This window comes from Cricetulus griseus, chromosome 7 (assembly GCF_003668045.3).
Source record: "Cricetulus griseus strain 17A/GY chromosome 7, alternate assembly CriGri-PICRH-1.0, whole genome shotgun sequence".
NCBI lineage: Eukaryota > Metazoa > Chordata > Mammalia > Rodentia > Cricetidae > Cricetulus > Cricetulus griseus.
In genome coordinates, this window is record NC_048600.1 from 60,901,709 (window position 1) to 60,924,789 (window position 23,081).

General features: G+C 41.7%; 1 protein-coding gene and 1 non-coding gene across 4 annotated transcripts in view; one reads left to right on the plus strand and one right to left on the minus strand.

Annotated features, from left to right (window-relative positions):
• The window catches only part of Itk (IL2 inducible T cell kinase), a 64,421-nt gene that overhangs the window by 22,767 nt on the left and 18,573 nt on the right, over positions 1 to 23,081 (minus strand). Inside the window, exons 2-8 of one of the 3 annotated variants that reach the window (XM_035447973.1) lie at positions 21,356 to 21,457; positions 19,325 to 19,406; positions 17,041 to 17,169; positions 13,604 to 13,644; positions 9,903 to 10,054; positions 7,559 to 7,624; positions 1,366 to 1,420 (exon numbers count right to left, since the gene is read on the minus strand). In XM_035447973.1, coding sequence (XP_035303864.1) covers positions 1,366 to 1,420; positions 7,559 to 7,624; positions 9,903 to 10,054; positions 13,604 to 13,644; positions 17,041 to 17,169; positions 19,325 to 19,406; positions 21,356 to 21,457 — 627 coding nt within the window. Of the gene's footprint in view, positions 1 to 1,365; positions 1,421 to 7,558; positions 7,625 to 9,902; positions 10,055 to 13,594; positions 13,645 to 17,040; positions 17,170 to 19,324; positions 19,407 to 21,355; positions 21,461 to 23,081 lie in introns of all 3 variants that reach the window. The other 2 variants (XM_027425285.2, XM_035447972.1) reach the window with 2 other exon arrangements.
• On the plus strand, positions 7,408 to 7,514 carry LOC113836668. The gene has a single exon (XR_003487075.1). It is a non-coding gene; the product is annotated as a U6 spliceosomal RNA (small nuclear RNA).

Here is a 23,081-nt window from a genome sequence, read left to right on the forward strand (position 1 = left end):
ACCTGTCAAATTTTACTGTTTACCAGCAATACAGGCTGAGGAATGAGATGACCTGGCTACATATGCATCCTATGCCCAGTTTAAGAAAACACAGGAACCAGGTGTGGTGGCTCACACCTTTAATCCCAGCATTCAAGAGGCAGAGGCAGGTGGATCTCTGAGTTTGAAGCCAGCCTTCTCTTACAAAGTGTTTTGCAAGAACTTCTAGAGCTGTTACACAGAGAAACCTGGTCTCAACACCCCCCCCCCAAAAAAAGGTTCCTGAGAATCACTTTTGGAAGCCCTGCTTCTGCAGCTCTACCATGAAATCTTAGCATCTGTGTTTTGTTACATTTATTTGTTGTGTGTACGGGATGTATGAACCATGGTATGCATGTGGAGGTCAGAGGACAACTGTGGGAGTTAGGTCTTTCCCTTCACCACACAGGTCCTGGGCCCTGAACTCAGGCTGTTGGTCTTGATGGCAGTGCACTATACCCACTAAGCCATCCCACAGCCTCCCCGCCCCTCCAGAATCTGCATTTTCACTACCTGTAGCAATTCAGATATGAGGTCTGTTGGGAACCACAGGAAATGGTTAATTGCTGAGAACCAAGGAGAAACAAGCATCCAAGAAGGACTCAGTTCAGTTCCTCTCCCCCTGGCTACACTTTCCAATTCATTTGATCTTGGTTTCCTTTCCACTTGCCTCTAATCTAACTCTACATTGAGTCTTGGTTTCCAGTGGGGGTCCAGATGCAATGGCAGTCCAGATGCTCCTGGCCCTGTGTGCACAGGGCCAGGAGCACACAGGGGCAGCATCCATGGGGGTAACAGATCATTGGCACTCTGATATACTCCAATGCTCAATTTGTCCTTACTGAGAAATGGGGCCCAGGAGGCAGAGGAGAAATCCCTACAGTCACCCACTAGGGTGATGACAGAGCAGGGGTGCCTATCCCATCACATTATGCTTCCTCTCTTCTCATCCTTCTTTCCCTTAACTCTGAGATTCCAGGGAGAGGTCAGTCCCTCTGGCAGATGCTAGGCTTCAGACAGGAAACTGTAGGTGAAAACTGTCAGATTCCTGTAAACTACAGCCCCATCAGGCAGAATCTGATCCCCAGTGAAGCATTCACAAGGCAAAGCAGAGCAGCCCTGAAGCCACCCAGGGTCAATTCACTGCAGTGGTAACTGTTAGCAGTGGCCTGCTGCCTCCCAAGTTTCCTCTTCTGTGCCTTCTAACCCTGACAGTCCTCAGAATATGTGTCCTCAGACATGAAAGCCATTGTTAAGCCAACACAGGAATCTACTACATCAGCAGAACCACACAGTTGGAAACTGTACAATTTCTTTGTAGTCAGTAAACAGACGAAGGAGACTTACCGTGTCCAAGAGAAGTTTTTCAGCTTTGTCTCGGCTGATGTTTTTATTGTACCACCTGGAAGCCAAAAACAAGTCATGTGTTACAGTTTGAAAACTATCGATTATTTATAAAAGACAATGCTTGAAAATTACATGTTTGCTTTCTGTTTCTACCAGTGATTTCAAACTCAAAAGGAAAGCTGTGATCATTTCCAGGAGAAGAAAAAAAAAGTGAAGCAAGAGTTGGCATAATACTGGTGATTGTTAAAGTGGAGTTTCAGGGCTTTTTATTATGCTCTCTGCTTGTGTGAAAGTTGGAAAATTTCCATGATAGTGTTGTAGGAAACATTCATCTCCCCTATGTCATATGTCAGTGGGTGGCTCTAAGTAGGAGGGTGTTAGGTAGCCATAAAAAGAACGTTAATACTAATTTGCAAGGTTTGCAAATATCCTTTCAAAGCAGTTGCCATATTTTCTTCTTAAGACTGGACGGACCTCCAGATTTTGCAAAGTTTTTGTAATTGATGAATGTAATTAATAAATGGCAAAAAACAGGAATAACTTTTAAGAATGAAGTTTTTGAATGTTATTACAATGCTGAGACATATCCTGACCATCCTAATCACTTTGATAAGAGAAAATGTGATGGAGGGGGTAGGGACCGCCCAGGGTTAAACAGAAGAAAGACAGGAAGTGTCCATGCAGCTATTCAATGTCCATGCATTTGTGTACATGCAGGACAGTCAACAGCTCATGAGGATACGTAGACATGCAAGTTGGTCAATATTCCTGTGTGGTGTGCAAACTGACCATGTCTCTCCTTCAGCCCCCTTCCTTGCCCAACCTTTCTCATTCTAGCCATTAATGGTAGTTTAAAGTATCCAATCAAATATATACAACCATATATAACACACAAAGAAGCCACAAATGAATAAAAACCTCAGCCCTGTAACATGCAGGGCTCTCTAGCACTTGGATAATAATTCCCTAGGAGCCTGAAGGACAGTATAATAAATTACTTCCTGGTAAAGGAAGCCTACAGGGTCTCATTTCTGGACCGGGAAGCCTGCAACAAAAGTAGAATGATCACCAGTTGACAATTTGTTTTAGAAATTAATAAACACAGGAGAGGCTCTAGGTGGGTAAGGAAACTTGTTTGGCTACTTGAGGACATCCAAGAATAAGAGAGCCAAGGGATTCTCTTGAGCTCTTAAAACACAGTATGGCAGAGCAGATTGTAAACCTCCACAGGCTCCCAGAGATAAGCCAATGGCCGGCAAGCATGCTTCATCCCATCCAAGCCCCAAGCAATACACAAGGTTGCTAGATACGTGCATCTAACGTATGAAACAACTCGGGTCTCAGTGGACAATAGTGTCACAATAGAGTGATGTCTACTTGATTTCAGTGCACAGGTAGTGAAGAGGAGTATTTGCAGTGTAGTGTTTTGCCTGCTTCTGTCCTTTCTAACCCATCCTTTACCAGAGGAAGGATCAGAGCTCAAATGGGGTGAGTAGATGCAGAAGCAGTTTTGCTGTTTTGTGATTTCAGTTGCCCACAGTCAACCCAGAAAATGCTAAATGGACAATTCTAGAAATTAACTACCATAAGTTGTGAGTAGCATGGTGAAATCTCATGGTGATCATCTAGGCTATAAGTCATCCAAGAGACAACATATCTGCTTACATACACTGTCTAGATGTGTGGGTTACCAGATAGACTGCCACAGTATTGCTGTGCTTGCATTCAAGTGACTCTTCCATTATGCAAGAGTAGTTTTGATGGCAATTTTACTATAGTATATTGTTAAAAATTATATTTCATCACTAGCCATTCGTGTTAATTTCTCAATGTATCTAATTGAAAGTAAACCCTACTATGGTGATATTTTGCTTATGATCTAATCAAGCTTGCCTGAAGATCAGAGTGCAAGGCTAGCCATAGCCATAGATGCCAGGCAGTGGTGGTGCACACCTTTAATCCCAGCACTTGGGAGACAGAAGCAGATGGATCTCTGTGAGTTCAAGGCCACACTGGGATACATGAGAGTAAATCAGTCTAAAAGAGAAACAGAGCTCCCAGCATATGGGTTGACATGTCTTTAATCCAAGCACTAGAGAGGAATAATAAGGCAAAAACAGTCTAATACAGTCTAAAGTTTTGGGTGGAGAGCATTGCAGGCTGCAGTCATGCTGAGGACAGGATTGCCCCTCTTTGGTCTTAGCCTTGGTTGAGGTAAGAACTCTCTAGTGGCTTGGCTGCTTTATTTTTCTGATCTTCAGCTTGAAGCCCAATATCTGTCTCTGTGCTTTTATTACTTGTGCTACATCCTACCATAGGCTGTATAGAGAGGGAAATACAGTATATTCTGAGTTCAGAACTACCTGCAATTTCAGGTCATGGAACACAGCCCCAGAAATAGTAGGCAACTTGTCCAAAGTCCAACCTCTAAACCAAGACAGGAACTCTGAATCCAGTTAAGCTACAAAGCCATCATTCTCTTACCACATGACATGTTTTTGAGTTGTTATGCAAGACTCACCTGAAAGTAGTAAAAATTAAGTTAAAGAATAAAAAGTCCGTGTAGCTTTTCTATGTCTAGCTATATATTAAATGTCAGAATGTTTTCTTATGTTACATTATTTTCTAGCTGGGTTCCATAACCCAGAAAATGCAAGCTGGTGGTGCATGTTACAAACTGGTTCATAGACCATATGGATTTTATTAAGAAAATGACGTAAAACCCCTTTAGGTCAGAGATAGATATTTTTACTTGTCCCCAGAGTTCCATCAAGTCTCTACCATTTTTTTTATTTTGCTGAGGTTTTGAATTTGCTTCTTGAAGCATAAACAAAGGGATTTTGGTTACATGCCAAAACAAAAAAGCTATTCAGCCAAGTAGTCATTTGTAATAACTAATTTTTTCCTCCAAAGACATTGACTATAAAACAATTATTTCAGCTAAGTATCGCTCATCTGTTTCATCTCAGCACAAACATTCTTGGAAAGGATGAATCATCTCTCAGCTCAGGGAAGAGCAATTCACACATATTTGATCAAAGTGTTGAAAGACACTCATGAAAATAGCACTTGGTTACTAGCATCTACTCAGATTACAAAAACCATTACAGTGGCCACACCGAACTAGCAAAAATCCTGAAGTGGAAGTCCTGGTTATCTTATATACTTCTTCTATGGTGTTTTATATTTAGTGAATATTAATTTACTTATTTATTTTGGGGGGTTATTTCATCTTCAGGTTACAGCCCATTGTCATGGAAAGCCAAGGAGCTTGAAGCAGAAACGACAGGGGAACCCTGCATACTAGCTTATTTCCAGGCTCACAGTTAGCTATCGTCTTTCTTCCTTCCTTCCTTCCTTCCTTCCTTCCTTCCTTCCTTCCTTCCTTCCTTCCTTAATTATTGAGATTATAATTTAATTAGAACACTTCTCTCTTCACTTTCCTTCATCCAAACCCTTCCACACACTCCTCCTAGATCTCTTTCAAATCCAAAGCCTTTTTATTTCCCCACTAATTGTTATTGCACTGAATTCTAAATATAACCTGTTTGTTCTACCTGTATGTATGTTTTCAGGGTTGGCGATTAGGCACTAGACAACCAATTAGTGTATTCTTCCCTCAGGTGCTTGTAGTTCTTTGTGTAGGATTGAGGTCTTGTGGGCTTCTCTCCAACCAGCTTAGCATGTTCATGTCATCCTTGTCCAGCTCACAGCTTTTCAGTTGTGTTGGTAGGATTTTATGGGTATAGCTTCTGACATTATTAGGAGATACAGCCTCAAAGCAAACTCAAAAATCCTCTGGCTCTTACTATCTTTCCATCCCATCTCCTACAACATTCCCTGAACCTTACGTAGGGGAGTGTTTTGTAGATGTATCCTTTGGGATTGAACTCCAGGATGGCTCAGCTAGTAAAAGTGGTTGCTGAGACAGTTAAACCACTGTAGCATAGAAGTGGGAAGAGAGAACCAGCTCCAGAAAGTTGTTTTCTGACCTCCACACATCATTCATGGAACATGCAAGCACATCCTCACATATATACAATAATAATAAACTTTACAAACTTAGAGTTATAAAACAGTATAAAGGAACTCCCATTGACCCTTTTCCTAGACAAACCAGTGGCTGAAAGTTTATATATTTACTATCCTCTCTAGATAATTTAGGCATATGGATGTGTATATTTAATTATTGTGTTTATTATTGTCTGTGTATGGTGTGTGTGCCTGTGTGTGTGTGTGTGTGTGTGTGTGTGTGTGTGTGTGTGTGTGTGTGTGTGCGCGTGTGTGAGCGCACCCATGTGTGTAGGTCAGAGGACAACTTTATGGAGCTAATTCTCTCCTCTCACCTTTATGCACATTTGGGAATCAGACTCAGATCATCAGCACATAGCAAGCACTTTACATGCTGAGCTGTCCCATCAACCCTGGTGTATTTGCACAGCAAGAACTTTACACACCAAGCCATCATATCAGCCCTGGTGTATTTTTCCTGTGTTTCTTGAGAGTAGACTTTCATTTCTAAGTACTCAGTGGTCTGTTTAATATCTAACAAATATCAATTTAATATGAATTTTAATATCTCCATATATTGCCTAATTGCAGACTTTATCAAAATTGTATTACTTTTACCAATACTGTGTTAGAAATAACACATTTTTATGGTTATAAATCCTATCCAGGATTACTTGTGCTTTTAGTTACTATCTTCCTTAGTTTTCTTTAACAGGGACCAATTTTTCAGTTTTTTGTGGCTTTCATCATACTTAATGTTTTTGAAGATTAAAGGCCATTTATTTTATAGAATTTGGATTTGCTACTGTATTCTCATGATTAAATTCATTGTGTATGTTTTGGAACAGGGATAATGGGCAATATTTTGGAGCCATATTGGGATGAATTTGATCATAAGATGGGTCTACCAATTATCTCCACTTTGTAGTTACAACTGATTTATGAAGGGATTAGTTTGAGCCTGTAAATAAAAAAACTTTTATTATATTTATTACAGTCACTCCTTGGTTGTGACATTCATTGATTTTTGCCAGAACTAATACTTAGAGCTACAAATGGTGGTTTTCAAGCTTTGTCATCCTTCTGCATCTATTAGTTGTCATTCTCCTAAGAAAGAACTTTGTTTCATTTAGTTACTTACAATCAATCTACTTATTATGGATTATTACTTTCTTCAATCAGTTATAGTCCATTACTATCCTTATTTATTTTGACATCCAAACTGCCCCAGTCTGGTCAATGGGAGCTTTAAAAAACTCACTTCTGTGCCTGTTTGACATGATGAAATCACTAAAATAATTTTTCAAAAAAATTACTTCTTTTCTTTCTAGTGCAATAAGACATCCCAAATTCATCTTATTCTTTCCTTGCCTCAACCCTGGAGTCTTCATGCTCCACTGACTCCAGAAGTCACAGTTCTCTTTAGTGATGATGCCATGAAGAAATAAGATCTAAGTGGTAGCTGTAGACATTCCAGCCTCCAAGCTAGGGAGTACACACGCATGGTGGGTACTTCATACACCCTATTGAATTTTATCAAACAAGATTTTAACATTCCCACTAAAACTGAACTCATCAACTTTTCTTCTAAGTGATAGTTTATTGATAAACACTTAGCACAACCTAAGCAGATACTTACTACCTGTGGGTTTGAATGTTGTCCTGATAATGGCAATATTGTGTGTAACTATGTTTTAAGTCAATTGATATTTTATGTATTATTCATAGGGATTTTTTTCTCAAGTGACCAATACTTGGGATTCCCAGTAAAAGATTTCTCTTCTACAGAATATTTTCAAGGCCCCAATAACCATTTCTTAATAAAAGGGCAATGTAGTATACTGACTATACACCTTGTTCTCCTATTTGGGGTTAGACCCTTAGTGTTTTAGTCATCAGAGAATAGAAAAAAATAAAACAGGTCAAAAAAAAAAAAGAGGAACTGTTGGGAACTTTTATAGTCAATCAATAGCTTGACCTAGGGAGAAAACTTTAGTACCATAGTACTAAAGTGATTAAAAAAATAAAAGTGTGCTCGCTTCAGCAGCACACATACTAAAATTAGAATGATACAGAGAAGATTAGCATGGCCCCTGCACATGGATAACATGCAAATTCATAAAGCATTCCATATTTTTATGTAAAATTAGAAAAATTAAATAAAAAGTAAAAAGTATCTTACTCATAGGTTTCAAGGCTATTTGGAGATTTTTCCACCAGGTAACTACTTGGTGCATATCCTTCATGCCTGTAGAAAGGAAAACAAGTGTTTAGACTTGCAGAGAACTGATTTTTACATCCTGATTTAATAGATTTAATCCACTACAGTCATTTAAGAATTGGAAGTCTCACATTATTTGGCATTTGTGATAAAACATTTTAAAATGCTGGGATATACAGCTGATGAAAGTCACAAAGATATGCTTAGTTGAAAGCAACACACTCCACCACAAAATATAAAATATAATAAATAGCAAGTGACTATTTAAAGGCTCTGCTTGCTGTTCTCATCATCATGAGATTTCCTCTACTGGAAAAAATTACCTTTTAAACTTTATTTTCTGTAATTAATTTTTGTGATAATCAGTATTTTTCCACTTTATGCCATCATTTTCCGGTAAGGAAATCAAATTAATTAAGATGTAAGGCCCCAACTTTCCAGCCACAGGTCCTTAAAGCCCATTCCCAGTTGGTGCTGTCCACTTTTAAGTTGAAAACCTCCCTAGCTGAGCATCTTCAGATAAAGAACCATGAGAGAGAGGAAAAGGTCAAGTTCAGCAGATGGCCCATGCCTGTGATCTTAGTACTCAGGAAGTTGAAGCAGGAGGATAGCTGTGAGTTTGAGGCCAGTCTGGGTTATACAAAGAGTTCCAGGCCAGCCTGAGGTGAAGCATGAGACTCTGCATAAGATCAAAAAAGGTCAAGCTAGATTCCAAGGTCAAATGTCACATTTGAGCTGGAATTAATATTAGAGAAATAAAAAAGGGCAAAAAGTTAATAAGCACTATCAACACTTTTTATATTGTATGTAGCTTTGAAGATCTTGAAGCCACTTTGTATTCACCCCTCAGCACCAGACAGCAGGTAAGGAGTCCTTCAACTCTCTTGGCTTCTGGTTCTTACTAGTGAAACTTGATTACATGTAAATACCTCCAGATTCTACCAATGTACAAAAAAGATGTACAAAAGTAGACCCTTCTTACAGTCTTTCAATACTTAATATTAGCCAGCATTGGCTTTTCTATATCCTGTTTGGGGCATGCAAACTTGGTAAAAATTTTAGGAGAAATTATCCATTAAAATGAAAACATCATATACTTTGACTTAACATTTCCAAAGTTAGAATTGAGATATATGTGCACATATATGTAGGCATCCAAAAACTTGTCATGCTACAAAACATTGCCAAGTCCGCATTCAAGCATTGTTCAAAATAATCCAGAAGGGGCTGCAGAAATGGCTTGGTGTATAAGAGCACTTGTTACTCTTGCAGAGGGCCTAGGTTTGACTCCTATAAGCACCAACATGGTGGTTCATAATCATCTGTAAGTCCAGTTTGAGGGAATCCAATGCCCTTTTCTGACCTCCATGGGTATCAATCATGCACATGATATACATACATACATCCAGGCCCAACACTCACACATGTTAAAAAGAGGTGAGTTTCTATGTGTTGATATGAAAATATTTCTAAGAGGTATGATACAAAGATAAAGACAAAGAAGAGAACTGATCATTTGAGCAAAATACACAAAATGCACTTGTTTTGACCAATTCTTGTGTCTAGGCACACAAGGAAGTATTAACACAAGGAAGAATACGCGGTGACTATGGAATTGATGGATTTTCATGTATACTTCTTTCTACAGTGAATTTACTTTCTAAATTTCTTTTTCTTGCTTCATTGCAGAGGACTGAACCAAGGGCATCATGCATGGTGATACACACACACCATCCCTGAACTCAGCTTGCAGACTCGAGGGTGTGGTTTTTTTTTTTTTTAGTGAAATATTGACTTGGGATAGTGATATTTCAGTAATGGAATATTTTCTTTCTCTTGTTTCAAAATTAATAGTAATTTAAAAATATTAACACTTGATATTAATATATAAGAATACTGGTCACAGTAATTGTTTTAGTTTAGAGAAGGGCTCATGAGATGTTTTTCATTCAAAACCCCAGATTTGGCCATAGTATTTGTAGAACCTTGTTGTCTCCATGCATCATTTAATGCTTGCTCTCATAATGAACTCTCTGGGGCAACCTGAGACTGTCTAACATAACCGCTACTCCACCATCTTTACACACCTTTTCTTTCCACTTTCTTCCCATAAGGCACAGGGGGTAAGTATGGCAAGTGGAGGCCTCTCTGATACTTCTGAGAAGAGGAATGACTAGTTCACTCCTATCTCCCTTCCACCAAGCTCACCTCTGCTTTCCTAATGCAGCCTCGGGGCAGTTGAAGGACGTGGGACATTCTTTCCCATATTTGCTTCATTCTCACAGCAGCCATGCACTGGACTTACCCGTTCTTGTCTTGAACCCTCCACCAGTGGATCTCGGAGCTGTCCAGAAGGTAGTACTCTTCATCACACTGCAGGGCAAGCTCCTGGGGGTCATTGGTTTGGTAGTCATACAAGGCAATGACCAGGGTTTCTTCGGGTTCCTGAAGTGATCTCTGGGCAAGAAACAACAAAACCAAGCAAAGACATAAGAAGGGGGTGAGTCCCAGGGATCCTGGATTTAGACTAGGTCAACATGCCAGTTCCCTCCACCCACTGGCATCATTTGTAGAGACAGCTGTCTTCCTCCAGTTGGCGCTCTTTATGAATTAGAATTATGGGCTGAACAGATACAAACAGCAACAGTATGCACTTCTGTCATTCTGTGAGGTAAATTCCGACCCCAGTTAATTCCAAGAAGCCATGCACTTTTCATAGAAATTTATTGGTTTTTATATTGGTTCATCTGATTCATGGACTTGTCAAGATCCATCAAATCAGAAGCTACCAGGGCTGGAATTCCCTCAAGAGAACATTTCACCAATGTTTTTATTTAGAATGGAGATTTAGATCCCATGGCAGGGAATGAACATATCCAACTCCCAGAGAATTCATCTCAATGCTCCCTCTACAGTAACACATGGCTCATTTCTTCCCCTTGTAGAAACCTTGACCTATGTCTCTGTTCCACACTGTGGTGGTTTTAATAGGAATGTCCCCCATAGACTTATGTGTTTGAAAACTTGGCCCATAGGGAGTGACACTATTAGGAGGTATGGGCTTTGGGGTCTCATATGCTCAAGATACACCTAGTGTGGCCGAGTGTCTCTGCCTGAAGGTCAAGATTTAGAAGTCTCAGCTCTTTCTCCAGCACCATGTTTGCCTGCACACTGCCATGTTTCTCACCATGATGATAGTGGACTAAACCTTTGAAACTGTAAGCCAGCCCCAAATAAACACTTTCCTTTATAAGAGCTGTAGTGGTCATGGTGTCTCTTCACAGCAATAGAAACCCTAACTAAGACACATATCATATTTCAATTAGGATGAAATATTAATGACATGAAGAACAGCTCATAAGGCAAACAACTGCTGGAAGTCAAGATGAACACATGTGAGACTGAGTGATAAATTTGGGAACAAAGTAAATATGGGAAAAGATGGAGTTACTGGCTGGAAGGTGATGTAGTGTTGGAAAGTCACAAATTCCCTGAATACACTGAAATCTGGTATTTATGAAGCTTGAAATAGGTGGTGGGTTGGATCCTCCAGATAGCTAAGAGCCTGTTGACCTGAGGCTTCATATAGAACTAACACCTGGAGAAACTGTGTTCAAGGCATTAGAAGAAGGTGCAGAAATGACATATTATTCATGTTACTGCAGGTCTTACTACCCGATTAACCCATAAAGGAAAAAGGCTAGCACAGAGGCTTAGATGATGATAGTACATTTCTACAGAGGTCATGGAGAGCACATAGTGGGATACGAAGATAGTACCAAGTTTTGAGGGGTACCACAAGCGTTTAATAGACAAGTGCCAAGAATACAAAATGTTCTGCAGTATCTCACAGACTTTCCAGCTTCTGAATGTCTTAATAGACATCCACATGGTAAAAATTCTGCATATAATATGATATGTAAGAGGCTTCTGTTGGTTGCACAATGGATAGCTCATTGGAGTTTCATGATATAACAGAAGACCTGAAAGCAAATCGAACCTCTACCCAGTAAAAAAGATTCCCAGGAGTAAATTAGTTGTGTACTGAAGAAGCTTATCCTTGTTTTAATTTAGAATTCTTTTGGGAATTGTTCGCCATTTTGGAAAATCATATCATCCATGGAAACACTAGAGCTGAGCCATCAGTAAGACATTCCAGTATCTATTGCACTTGAATTGCCAAATTCAATGGGTTCTGTCTATGGGCATTGACATATTTCATCATGTCTTCCCATACTCATGGCCCCATATTTTCATTGAGGAATATAAGCTATCCTATTTTGTGCTTTTATTATTACAATTAACATATTTATTGATTCTCTTAAATATTTGTTTCCATAAATTGTACTATTTAAGATTTAAAAAATATCTTTCTTTTTATTTATGTGTGTGTGTGTATGTGTGTGTGTGTGTATGTGTGTGTATCCATATGTGTGCATGCCACATGAGTGTTGGTGTCCTCAGAAGCCAGAAGAAAGCACTGGAACCCTTGGAGCTAGAGTTTCAAGCAGCTGCTTATGAATAACCCAGTATGAGTGTGGGAACAGAATGTGAATCCTTTGGAAGAGCAGTCATTGCTCTTTACTGCTAAGCCATCTCTGAAGTCCCTCCTCATGAATTCCCTACCCCCAGGACAACAGAAGGATCTTTTAAAAACATTTCTCATAGAAAGGGGGCATTAGGTTGAAGTGTTGAGAATCACTAAATTAAATCAAGGCTTGGCCTTTGTAGGAACAGAGGGCCAACAGGCTCAAGAAGGACTGGTTGAGGCCCCAGGAACAAAGAGGAGGCTTGGAAATGAGGGAACCATTTCTTGGCCACTCTACTTACTGCATGGTTAAGAATATTTCTGGGCCCTGGGAGTTCTCCTGGATGTAGGTGGGTAGAGCTCTACTACCCTGAAAGACTTCGTGAGCCAGGCAACAGTGGCAAGAAGAGGGCTTGCTTGGGAGCCAGGCAGAAGGGCACAGGCAGAAACATTTATGTGACCCCTTAGGAAACTCTTCTGGGTTAACTAGGAGAAGCCAGGTAGGAAAAGCTGAGCTCTGTGGATGACAGAACCAAAAATAAGGGTTCTGGATTCTGAACATGGTCTCATTTGCACCCATAGGATAGAAAAGCTGGGAGTATGGGTTCCTCTGACCATGGGTATCTTCCATCTTGACTAACAACAGCTACCCTGGTCCTTTGGTAGGGTACCTCCACAGTCTTCCTCAAGTAGAGCATGTCCTGGTTAGCCTTAACTGTCAACTTGACAACAGCTAACTAAGAATTATCTCGGAAGAGAGCATCAATTGAGCAACTGCCTATACCAGATTAGTTTATGGGCATGTCTGTGGGGGATTATCTTGTAATTGATGTAGGAGGGCTCAGCTCACTGTAGGCAGCACCATTCCCTGCGCAGGTAGCCCTGGAAAACCTCAAAACTTGGTACTTGGTTTGCTAGGTTTAAAAGCAAGGATAAAACTATTACCTTTCCAAGCTAATAGAAGACACAGCTTTATCATAAATAGCAAAAGTGTGGAAGTGATTTGGAATACATAAAGTATGAGCAGGCATTTTTCTCTGGAGTGCTCTATGCTGAGGCAAAAATGCAGCTTGTTACTGGTGCTTATAGACTGTGTACAGTGAGGTAACAGCTCAGGACCTGAGTGATCCTCTAAGTGGATAGACCCATTAAACACCCTTTGGTGTCGAGTGACCCTTTCACAGGGATTGCATATTAGATATCCTGCATATCAGATATTTACATTATGATGTGCAACAGTAGCAAAATTACAGTTATGAAGTAGCAACAAAAATAATTATATGGTTGGAGATAACTACAATGTGAGGAACTGTATTAAAGAGTCAAAGCATGAGGAAGGTTGAGAACTACAGCACCAAATAGCCCCCCAAACCCAGTGTTAAGTATACTCCAATTGCAGCTGTCTACCACATGCACACGAATCTGAGAGACACAGAGATCACACACAGGCTTACAGCACACAAGCCCACCTCACTTACCCTGTTGTCTTCGGGTGTAGGAGGAAGAGGCTTCTTTGAAGCTGAAAAACAAGAAAAAGAGAAAAAGGAGATGAGCATGAAACCCCAGGCTTTCAGAGAAAAGAGGCCCATGGAGAAGAGTGAAGAAAGGGGGCAGAGGAGGTGATGAAACACAGACACTGGAATCAGTCTTGCCAGACCTGTCTTTCATCTTTTGCACTTGCCACTTTCCAATTCCCCTTCCTAGAAGACATTAGAGACTTCCAAAAGCCAGTATTTTGGGAGTTTTGTATCCCCTGCCTGGGAAGGGGCCAAGATTTGGGCTCCTCTTTGTAGGTAGAGATACTTCCATGAATACACATGTCACTTTCTGAGCTCAGGAGTGGGAATATGTGACTCAGACAGTGACTCACTACCTTCCTGATGCCACTGTGGGCTTGATGAGGTAGGAGGGTTTTGCGCTTTCTGAGTGGGCTGAGGTCTGCTTTTAGTTGCCTTGAGGCATTTGAATATATATTTTCAATGCCTCACTTCAAATCACCTCTCCTTCAAAATCAATCTCTCTCTCTCTCTCTCATCTCTTTGTGTCTTCTTATCTCCTCTTTCTTGCCTCTTTTCTCTCTTCTTATCCTTCTCTGCTTCCTTTATCTTCATCTCCATCTCTCAGTTGATCTATGGACCATGTTCCTTATATCACAGGCCAGGCCTAGAAGCTATGGACACCAACAAAGTGTGTGTGTGTGTGTGTGTGTGTGTGTGTGTGTGTGTGTGTGTGTGTGTGTGTGAGAGAGAGAGAGAGAGAGAGAGAGAGAGAGAGAGAGAGAGAGAGGGAGGGTGGGTTGAGAGGCATGGGTGTGTGCAGAGATTTCAGTTCACTACAATGATTTCTTTTAGCACTGGAGATAAGAGAATGGACTGTATATGGAGGCTGGGAGGTTGTTATTCCTACATGTGGTAGACAGCCCACATCATGGATGTGGTAGACTAAGATCCGTATGTGGACACTGGAGCCCAATCCCATGCTGGCTCTTTGAGCAAGGGTAAGTTGGAGTATTGGCTTGTGTAAACAGTGAACAGACAAATGCAATCAGAACTCTAGCTTCTGGGCTGGGGTTATTATAACTCACTTGTATGCAAAAGCCCCAGATTTAATTACCAGTTAAAAATGCACACGAACACACACACACACACACACACACACACACACACACACACACACACACACACACACACCAGGTCTTGTTTCTATTTAGCATGGGACCTGGACCAGGAAACTGGATTAACCCTAACATCACCAGGATGAGCCCCTTCTATGCCATGGATCTCATGTGGGGATGGAATGTAGCTAGGACTGCCTATGGTGGAAGAAATGTGTTGCTTGGTCATTTCCTCTCAACTATTCTGCTGTTTCTTAGATGCTGCAGTACCTCAGACTTAGATGCTTTCATCACAAATAAGGAAGGTAAATGGACACGGTTACCCTTTACTGAGAGCTCATCAAGGGCTGGCAATGTGCTAAGAGCTTTCAACTGCCCTGGTGAGTCTTCCAACAGTCACTTGGAGTAGCTGCCTATTATTCTACTCACTTAGGAAGAAATTACCTGACAGGCTCAGAGAAGTTAGGGAACAAACGAAGTTACACAGCAAGAAGAGGATGTGCTGGAACCATTTTTTTTTTTTTAATTACAAAGCCCTATGCTCATAGACCTTGCATTGTAGCATCCAACACAAGAAATCCTCAGAGCCTTTACCCCAGGAATATGATGTGCTGTGTGCACAGTGAAGTATACTTCCCCAAACTGCTTGCAGTCCTGCCAAAACAGTGGTGAGTGATGCTATCTAAGTCAGAAGAGAAGGCAGTGGGTTGGTGTGCAAAAGCAAAGTTATCAGCCAAACAGCTGCATCTCAGAGGCATGGTCATGGCTGAGAGCTGTACAGCTACTGGGGTCAGCGTAAAGAAGCTGGTGGAAGATCAATCAGCCTTTCCCAAGGGCAGTCATATCGATTTACTCAACCATACATGCCTCAGGGTGAGGAAAAGCCTGTGCAGACTGCCGAGGGACACTGCAACCTACGTGGGGAAAACTGTAAAATGGAAGCAGATTCAAAGGGGAATGGGTGAGGGATTACATCACCTTAGTGCTCTGAGACCTCTTGTACCACTCTAAAGTGGACATTAAAGGGACATAAAAGGACAGTAGGGCCCCGGGTTGCCAGGTGACTCCTACAAGGGTCCACAGAAGGGTATTGGTAGAATCAGAGACCAGCTCTGCCTCTGGGAGGGTTCCTCTCAGGAGCCAGGCATCCTGCCAAACCCCCACCCAAAGAGATCCACATAATCAAACTTCTGTTCTCTCTGCTCAGATACAGCCAGAGGACCAACAGTACTAAGGAGTGGGCAACAACCTCCACAATGCTAAATATTATTCACGAAGGCCGACAGACTGATGACCTTGACTCTTTATTTTTTTATTTTTTGACCTTGACTCTTTCTTTCCCAAGGTGAAAAGAAGTGGTTTTTAAAATGGTTGTGAGAGACTGTGACTCAGGAAGCCATGGAAAACCCAACTGTGTGTTATATCCGCCTTGTGTCAGGACAGTAAAAACCACAGGATGAGAAATAGTGTCTGTGGTAGGAGAGGCTGAGAGATGAGAAAACTGGAAGTAAAATGTTCATTTCTATCCCTTCCTAACTGTGTGACCTTGAACTGCTCAAGGCCGTCCACTTCTTTGACATCACTCTCTACCGGAGACAGCAGTGAAGAAACCAAGCATAGTGGTATGAAAATGCATTTGAGTAGAGCTGCAGTTTGCTGGAGGTGTCCCTAAGTCACTATGACATTAGATAAAAATTAAGACACAGTCTAATCGCTAAGACTGGGCTTTTGATGAAACAATAAACATTTAGACTATGGATTCTTTTTCTCTGAGACTGAGCAGGTCAAGGGCAAGTCTGAACACCAGGCAGGAAGAAGCCAGAGTTAAAATTAAGAGAAGTTTTCTCTCTCCCTCAAGCTTTTGGAGTTGAATTTATATAATTAGACATATGCATGGGTGATGTCATTAAAAGAAATAAGGAATACAGTGTATTTAGGGCTGTCTATATAATTTAAGATCTAAGATGACTGTTCAGATTTCCTAACAGGCTACTGCAGTACTTCTTAGATTGTACGGCTGTCTACCAGTGCCCCATGGATCTTGTTAACAAGCACATTCTGATCTAGTAGATTGGGCAGGACCAGGTATCTTTTAAAATATTTATAACTAGCCCCCAGGTATCATAGATGGCTGACCAAAGACTACACTTCGAGTATATGAGCTATTATATGGAAAAGCATGGAAGGGATGGTAGATACAGGTGCCCCAGTGAAAATTCTGGAAACAGAGCATTTTGTCTTGGATCTCTGACCCCATGTTGATAGGAAGCTAAGATGGTTCCCTCTTTCCCAAAGTCTTACCGTTCTTGGTTGGGTCATAGGGGGCACAGCCTACTGCAAGCTTCTCCAGCTGGGAACAGCACCTCCACCGTCCATCCATCCAGAAATTAGGATGATACTTGGACACCAGGCTGTTGTTATTCCTTGTTTCTGTAAGAAGTTGGTAACAACAGAGGGCTCATTTCCAGGCCAGTTGATCAGGCACTAGCAATCTTTTAACTCCCTGAGATGGGACCCTGAGGAACGCATGTCCTGAGTGCTAACCAGGATAGTCAGGCAACCCATGGTGTTGCTTTTTGAGGGGGTGTGGGTTAAACCAGTCTAGTTTATCTTTTGGATCTGCCTCCCTTTGGCCATGTGTCTCTAGGATGGGGAATCCTCACATAAGTCTCACTTTCCCCAGATTTCCCTGCTAGTGTTAGAACCCATGGCTTCATGCATGGTGGGTTAGCACTGTACCAGCTAAGCTGCTCTGGGGCCTTGTAAATTTGCTTTCGTTCTTTCTAGGCTTATGGCTTTGAAGTAAAATTTCTTAGGAATAGAAGGGACTCCATTAGTTAAAAACAAGAAAACCCCCAATATTATTGATTCTCTAGAGCTCCCTCTAGTTTTAAAATTTGGATCAAACTGCCAAGCCAAGACACACGGGGGTGGGCCTAGGCCCTATCCCAAAGGCTATGATAGACTCTGATGACACCCTATGGAAGGCCTCACCCTCCCTGGGGAGCAGAAAGAATATGTGATAGGTAGGTAGTTGGGGGGGGTAGAGGAGGAGGGGAAGGAGAGGGAACTGGGATTGACATGTAAAACAATCTTGTTTCTAATTCAAATAAAAAAAATAAAAAAAAATGGATCAAAACCCTGATGTAAGATTCAGGGGTATGGGGAACCAGGCAGTGGTGGACATGCCTTTAATCCCAGCACTTGGGAGGCAGAGGCAGACAGATCTCTGAGTTTGAGGCCAGCCTGGTCTACAGAGTGAGTTCCAGGATAGCCAGGGCTACAGAGAAACCCTGTCCTAAAAATCAAAACAAAACAGCACAACAAAAAAATATACAGGAAAACGAATGTAGCTGGGGCTCTTTATTATTTTTGGCTTAGTGTCTGTTTTCTACCATGGCTACTGGACTTGAGAGCACTTTCTAGTCGGCCTAATGCTTGCTGGTTCCTCTCCCATTTGAAATTCATTTCACTCTGGAAGCCTATGACATAACTTTAGCCTCATTTTTCAGACACAAGTACTGTAGCTCCAGACATAGCAAGGGTCTTGCTTCCTTACTCCTCACAGCTGCCTAGAGACAGGTTTCCTGATAAACAGGCAGCTTCAGGCTAAAGAAAAAGAATAGTAACATTGATCAAGTACTATTTGGGGATGAGAAGTTTTAAACACACCTTACATGTCCTAACTCATTTGATTCTCACAATAGCCCTATGACTGTGCTTAGATGACTTCTGTAGCTGAGGAAACAGAGCTGCACAAAGGTCCAGATGAAACGCTAACAACCCGTAGTTTCTGGACTTTCACTACTGAACCCTGTCTCTTCATCCCATGGACTTAAACACTGTGTGGGCTCCAATTGTGCTGCCAGGAATGTGAGAATGAAGAAAGGTGGGCATGGTAGTTCCATGTAATTCCAGCACTTAGGATGTGGAGGCAGGAAGATCAGGAGTTCAAGGTCTGCCTTAGCTACTTAGAAAATTAGAAATCAGACTAGGTTCCATGAACCTCTGTCTCAAAAACAAACAAACACAAACAAGCTAATGCTTCCTGGGCATTGGCTATGCCTGCTAGTTCTAAGAGTTTTACTCACCACAACTCTATGGAGAGATTCTATTATCTCCCTTCCCTTGACTGCTGGGGAAACTGAAGTTAAGAAATTGCCCAAAAGCACAAGGAAGAGCCAGGATTCCAACCCCTGGGATCTAACTAGAGGGGTCCTCACTCTAAACTTTCTTGCTCTACTAGAGTAAGCAAACATTTTAAAAATGCCAGATAGTAAATATTTTAGGTATGAATGGCCAACAGGCAAAATGGTCTCATGTGGACACTTACATAGTCCTTTTAAATGATTTAAAATACAGGACCTGTTTTTATCTTGGAGCCTCACATGAACAGGTGGTGTGGGTTGGATTTGGCCAATCCGTAACTTATATTTGTTGCTGCTCCTGGGCCCATGATAGAAACTCAAGGCATTGACTGATTACAAATGGGATATATTTTGAACACCAGTTGCTCACAGATATCACTGCAAGCCCAGCACAGCACCAAGGACGTGGTGACTCAACAGCATAGGAGTTTAATTACCTTCTTTAAGGGTAAGCACCCAGCGCTGCCGGCTCTCACAGTCTGGAGCAAACACATACAGGAGGTAGTTGTCATGCATGACCTAGAAACACACAAGAGTCCAAGATGAGCAGGACACCCAGAAGTGGGGAACCCACCACAGGCCCATCCTAGTATTTATCATCATTTAACCTCGGCCACTAGGGAACCAGTGTGCTTTTCATCAGAGTACCAGGAGGCTGTGCCATTAAAGTGACCTTCCACAATATAGGTGGCTTGTCTCGGGTATCACACCACTAGTGGGTATTTGCCCAATTCAAGTAAAAAGGGAAAGAGAAGATGGTCCTTTCACTAGATAACATGTTTATTTCTCATATTAATTTTTCAGTCTTAGGAAATGCTTCCTGGTGTATGTAAGAGTAAGTTGTTAGATGACAAACATGGACTCGAGATACTTTTAAAATTCTTAGTAAAGTTTAAAATCCCCAAGGAGTTGCCCAGTGCAGACCCTGTGGATGTTCACTCAGCTTTCCTGCACATTCTGTACAATCCGAGCACATTTCTAAATCAGGAAACTCCTAAGCAATCCTTGGGTCCTTGAAATGCCATTAGTTTTTCCCCACCCCCAGACTCATTTGTAATCAATACTTTTAATTTCTGGGAATTTGTGTCATTCATTTTACTTCCAGCTTTATAACTTCCAATTCAGGCTGATTGTATCCTGTGATCTCAGCACTTGGGGCAGGAGGATTCTACATTCTAAGCCAGTCTGGTGATATGGAAAATAAAGAGAAAGGAAAGAAGGGAGGGAGAGAAAGAAAGAGGAGAGAGAGAAGATCCAGCTCATGGGGGCTACTTTTCTAGTAGAAAAAAAAGTCCTGTTCTGTGACTCATTAAAAATGGATGATCTGGCTGGAGATGTAGCTAAGAGGTAGAGCACTTGCCTAGTACATGCTCAGGATCCTGGGTTCAACCCCCAACAGTGGGAATAAAAACCAGCTAGGGATATCAGCCCTTCAAGTTGGGAAACATAAAGATGTCTGGGATATGGGAGGAGATATCTACTCCACTGGTATTGTAAACACAAAAGGTGGTGAGTAAGATAAAGACTAAAAGGTACACTGGCCAGCTAATGGAGGTTTCTGCAGTGAGAAATGGCTGGGATCTGTGCTGTCAACATATGTCTCTCTAGTAGCAAATGGCTACTCAACATTCACAATGTGGCCAAAGTAGTAACTGGCAAGCTAAAATTTAAAATCTGTCTGTCTGTCTGTCTGTCTGTCTGTCTGTCTGTCTATCATCTTCCTTCCTTTTCCCTCCTCTTCCCCTACCTCCCCTTCCCCTCCCCTCCTCTGCCCTCCCTTTCTCCTCCTCTCTCTCCCTCCCTCCCTTCTCCCCCTCTCTTTCACTGTGTGCCTGTGAAAGAGAGTACATCACTGTGAGAATGTGGAAGTCAGAGGACAATTCTCAGAGCTTTTTCCTCCTACTTTCTGAGATCAGGGGATCTAACTCAGGTCACCAGGCCTGCACACAAGTGCTTCTACCTGCTGAGCCATCTTGCTGACCCCTTGAAAATTATTACTTATTTAATACTATTTAATTCAGATTGTCATCTCCATGTAAACATTCACATTCCACAGGTGGCTGCTATTTTGAATGGCACCATCATCTTCAGATGGCTATCAGATTGTGACATTTCAGTAACTGCAGAGGAGAAACTGAGGAATTAGAATCCCCAAGGTTGGGGCTGTAGTAAGTGGTGGAGCACTGCCCAGCATGTACAAAGCCCTGGGTTCAATTCCCAGCCCTACGGGAAAGCAAGAACCTGTCCAAGAGTCTGTACCTTTGTGGAATGAATGAATGAATGAATGAATGAATGGATGGATGGATGGATGGATGGATGAATGTCACGGGTTGGAAGATAACTCACAACCCTTTATGTGGGCTTGGCTCTCAGCATGGGTGAGAGCCCCATCGTCTCTCACAAGGGCTGGGGATTCTAATCATGGCCAAGGGACAGAAAGCTGTCCACTGTAGTCCTGATGGGCTTACCTGAAAAGGGTACTTATAGTGGCATGGGATGCTAATGTCACTCTTGACGATCTCCACACACTTGATTCTGGAAAGTTCAATGGAGCCTTTCAACGTGCGCTTCTTCTGTGAAGAGACATTACATCCATTTAATCAAGAGAGAAGACAAGGCTTTCATTCTGATTGTTTCCAGAAATTCACTATTAGGAAATTTTCCATCCCTTTGTAAGCCAGCCAAGGTGTTCCTAATCAAATATCCTGAAGTTGCCTCCCGCCTCCATCTGAGAGGGGGTCTGAGGAGACTCTTGGGAGAAAGGCCTCTGAAGGGTCATGATGGGGACTGATTTTTCTATTCAGTCAGCCACAGTGGTACACATCATGGTCCTGATGACACACGACAATGTTTATAGGACTCATAGGTTGTGTACTCGTTGGGAAAAGAGCTGCATGTGTGACAACATATCCTGCTCTGTGATGTCTGTGACCTCATTAGCTCATGCTTGACAGGCAGTGAGGTATACTATTAGCGAGGTCTTTGCCACATCTGCCTTTCCCATGTCCCTTAGTTATTCAAAGTGCCACAGTAATGTCCTGCAGCACACTCCTGCTCTGAACTGCCTTTTGCCACCCACTTCACCATCCCCCATAAAATCATACATATCCTTTCTGCTCCCCAGGGAGGGTGAGGCCTTCCATAGGGTGTCATCAGAGTCTATCATGTCCTTTGGGATAGGGCCTAGGCCCACCCCCATGTGTCTTGGCTCAGGGATTTTGATCCTCTGCCTGGAAACCAATCTTCACTGACTAGTTGAGGCACAGAACTGATGTTAGTCTATATCAGTGGTTTTCTTTCTTTCTTTCTTTCTTTCTTTCTTTCTTTCTTCCTTCCTTCCTTCCTTCCTTCCTTCCTTTCTTTCCTTCTTCTTCTTCTTCTTCTTCTTCTTCTTCTTCTTCTTCTTCTTCTTCTTCTTCTTCTTCTTCTTCTTCTTCTTTTTATTCAAGACAGGGTTTCTCTGTGGCTTTGGAGGCTGTCCTGGAACTAGCTCTTGTAGACCAGGCTGGTCTTGAACTCACAGAGATCCATCTGCCTCTGCCTACTGAGTGCTGGGATTAAAGGCGTGCACCACCACTGCCCAGCTTATCAGTGGTTTTCAATCTGTGAGTTATGACCCCTTTCACAAACCTCTATCTCAAAAAATATTTACATTACAATTCATAACAGTAGCAAAATTACAGCTATGAAGTAGCAATGAAAAGTAATTCTTTGGTTGGGGGTCACCACAACTGAGAAACTGTATTAAGGGGTAGCAGTATTAGGAAGGTTGAGAGCCACTGCTCTAGAGTAAAATGCCTGTGCAGAAGAGTGCTAATTAAGCCTCTGCTTGCAGTTATATCACAAAGTGGAGGGAGACATATCTGGAGTCAAAGATAGTAGTGAAAATTCTACGTGAAGTTCTGAAGCTGCCATGCCCAATAAAAATTGAAACAAACTGTGAACTGTACATGTAATTTAAAGTTTTTCAGTTGGGCATAGTAGCTTATATCCATAATTCTACCACTTTGAGGTTGAGGCAGGGGAATTTCCACAAGTTTGGAACCAGCCTTGGCTATGTAGCTAAGGGTACCCTTTCTCAAAATAATTTCTTTCCTATAAGGATGTTCAGAAAAGCAATAGTAGCAAGTAAAATTAAATTTGATAACTATGTTATTTAACCCCAAGCATCTCAATATTATCATTTCAAACTAA